Source organism: Macrobrachium nipponense, chromosome 11 (genome assembly GCF_015104395.2).
Source record: "Macrobrachium nipponense isolate FS-2020 chromosome 11, ASM1510439v2, whole genome shotgun sequence".
NCBI lineage: Eukaryota > Metazoa > Arthropoda > Malacostraca > Decapoda > Palaemonidae > Macrobrachium > Macrobrachium nipponense.
This window is the reverse complement of record NC_061087.1, coordinates 20763257-20765066: the sequence shown is the minus strand read 5'-3', so window position 1 is coordinate 20765066 and position 1810 is coordinate 20763257. Positions and strand designations below refer to the sequence as shown.

At 39.9% G+C, this 1810-nt stretch overlaps 1 protein-coding gene across 1 annotated transcript in view; it reads right to left on the bottom strand.

Moving 5' to 3' along the window:
- Window positions 1–1112, bottom strand: part of LOC135208186 (uncharacterized protein DDB_G0271670-like) — a 4485-nt gene extending 3373 nt beyond the window's left edge. Inside the window, exon 1 of the mRNA XM_064240322.1 lies at window positions 891–1112. Within this exon, the coding sequence (XP_064096392.1) occupies window positions 891–1112 (222 nt within the window). The remainder of the gene's footprint in view (window positions 1–890) is intronic.
- Window positions 1113–1810: the final 698 nt, after the last annotated feature.

Genomic DNA, 1810 nt, shown 5'->3' with positions numbered 1-1810 from the left:
CTTGCTACAATTAGCTTGATGGGAGACACATATCTCCATCTTACTCGAAATACGGGAATGAAAGACCCACTGGATCTAGAACTTTCAGTCTTTTATTGGAAAATGAATTTATTTTAGTGATTTTTTTTTTTAAATTTAAGAATGGGACAATTCTCGACAGCTAACAAGGGTCACTAAATCATACCTACAGAAAGTTTAAAAAGAGCGTCACATCATTCATGGAAAGATTTATTTTTATAGACATATCTTCGAATTTGTTACGGATGTCCAGCTCTCTCTCTCTCTCTCTCTCTCTCTCTCTCTCTCTCTCATTTTATTCCCAGTACGGCTCTGCAAGGCCTCTCATCTTTTTATTGGATGGGTTTTCGGTACTTATAAACTGTCTTCGTCATTTTATAAAACATTTCGCCTTATAAGGTAAAGGTTTCAACAAAATATATTTGCCTCAATATGACGGAAATTGAGTTTGTGTTACTTCCCAGCTAGATAATATTGTAGCATAGTCTACAGAGAGAGAGAGAGAGAGAGAGTTACAAGGATTAGGATGTCTCACAGACTTATTAGTCCATCCGAGGAGACATCGTGTGCTCACTATTTTCTGGGAGCAGGTTTTACTGTTCGTTCACAGTGTACTAATGATTTTGTCTAGCTTTCTTATAAACTCTTCCAGAGAGAGAGAGAGAGTGAGAGAGAGGAAGCACAGAAGAGAGATATGGCTTACCCATTTTTAGGACACCTTCACGAGAGAGAGAGAGAGAGAGAGAGAGAGAGAGAGAGAATGTTTCTAATACCTAACTATGCATGACGGCAGTGAAGTCACAGCAGAGAGAGAGAGAGAGAGAGAGAGAGAGAGAGTTTTCCCATGAAGGTCCGCCCTATTCATTCCTCACTCGAAGCGAAGGATCCTCTCGTTCGATATCTGGGCCCTCGTAGGATGCTGATTTGTCCTTCCTTAATGAAGCGACGTCAACCAACGCTCGACTCGAGTGGCCAAAGGATCCGGGAATGTTATAGAAAGGGGTGGCTGTTGCCTGCCTGGAGAGTCTGTCATGGTGTTGGGGGGAGGAGGAGGAGGAGGAGGAGGAGGAGGAGGAGGAGGGAGGAGACTGCATGACTGGGGATGGGTTGTGGGCGGGGTGGTTGGGGGAAGAGGTAGGAGATAGGTCCTTCTCGAATGGGAAAGGTCTTCCTGCACCGGAGCGTTTGACTTTAATGATGGAAATGTCAATTGATGATTTGACGTTAGTGCTGCGTCGTTGCAAATGAAATGCTCTCGCGTGATATGATAATTGTCCCCTGGAGAGAGAGAGAGAGAGAGAGAGAGAGAGGAGAGAGAGAGAGAGACTATCTGGGCTCCAGTTTCAGGGTTTGAGTTTGAACGTGTTAGGCCTGGTTGGGTTTGTAGATGCAATATTTTGTATATGTAGATGCAACATTTTATATATATATATATATATATATATATATATATATATACATATGTATGTAAATGCAATATATATATATATATATATATATATATATATATATATATATATCATATAAATATGTATGCAGTTCACCTCATCGAGTCACTCACGACTCAAGATGTTAAAAGCAATCTGTATTTGTTCAATTAACCTTTGTTGACTTATCGTAAAGCTCATGAAAATCCAGTCTAAATAACATTCTAATAACACCAAAATTGTTGCCCTTGGTTACCATCTTCAGAAATAAGTGATCTATTTCTTACGTATTTCCCAATCCCTTCTCTTATTTCTATCTGATGAACACCTTAATATTCTTTGGAAGCTTTAATTTCTAGTCAGTG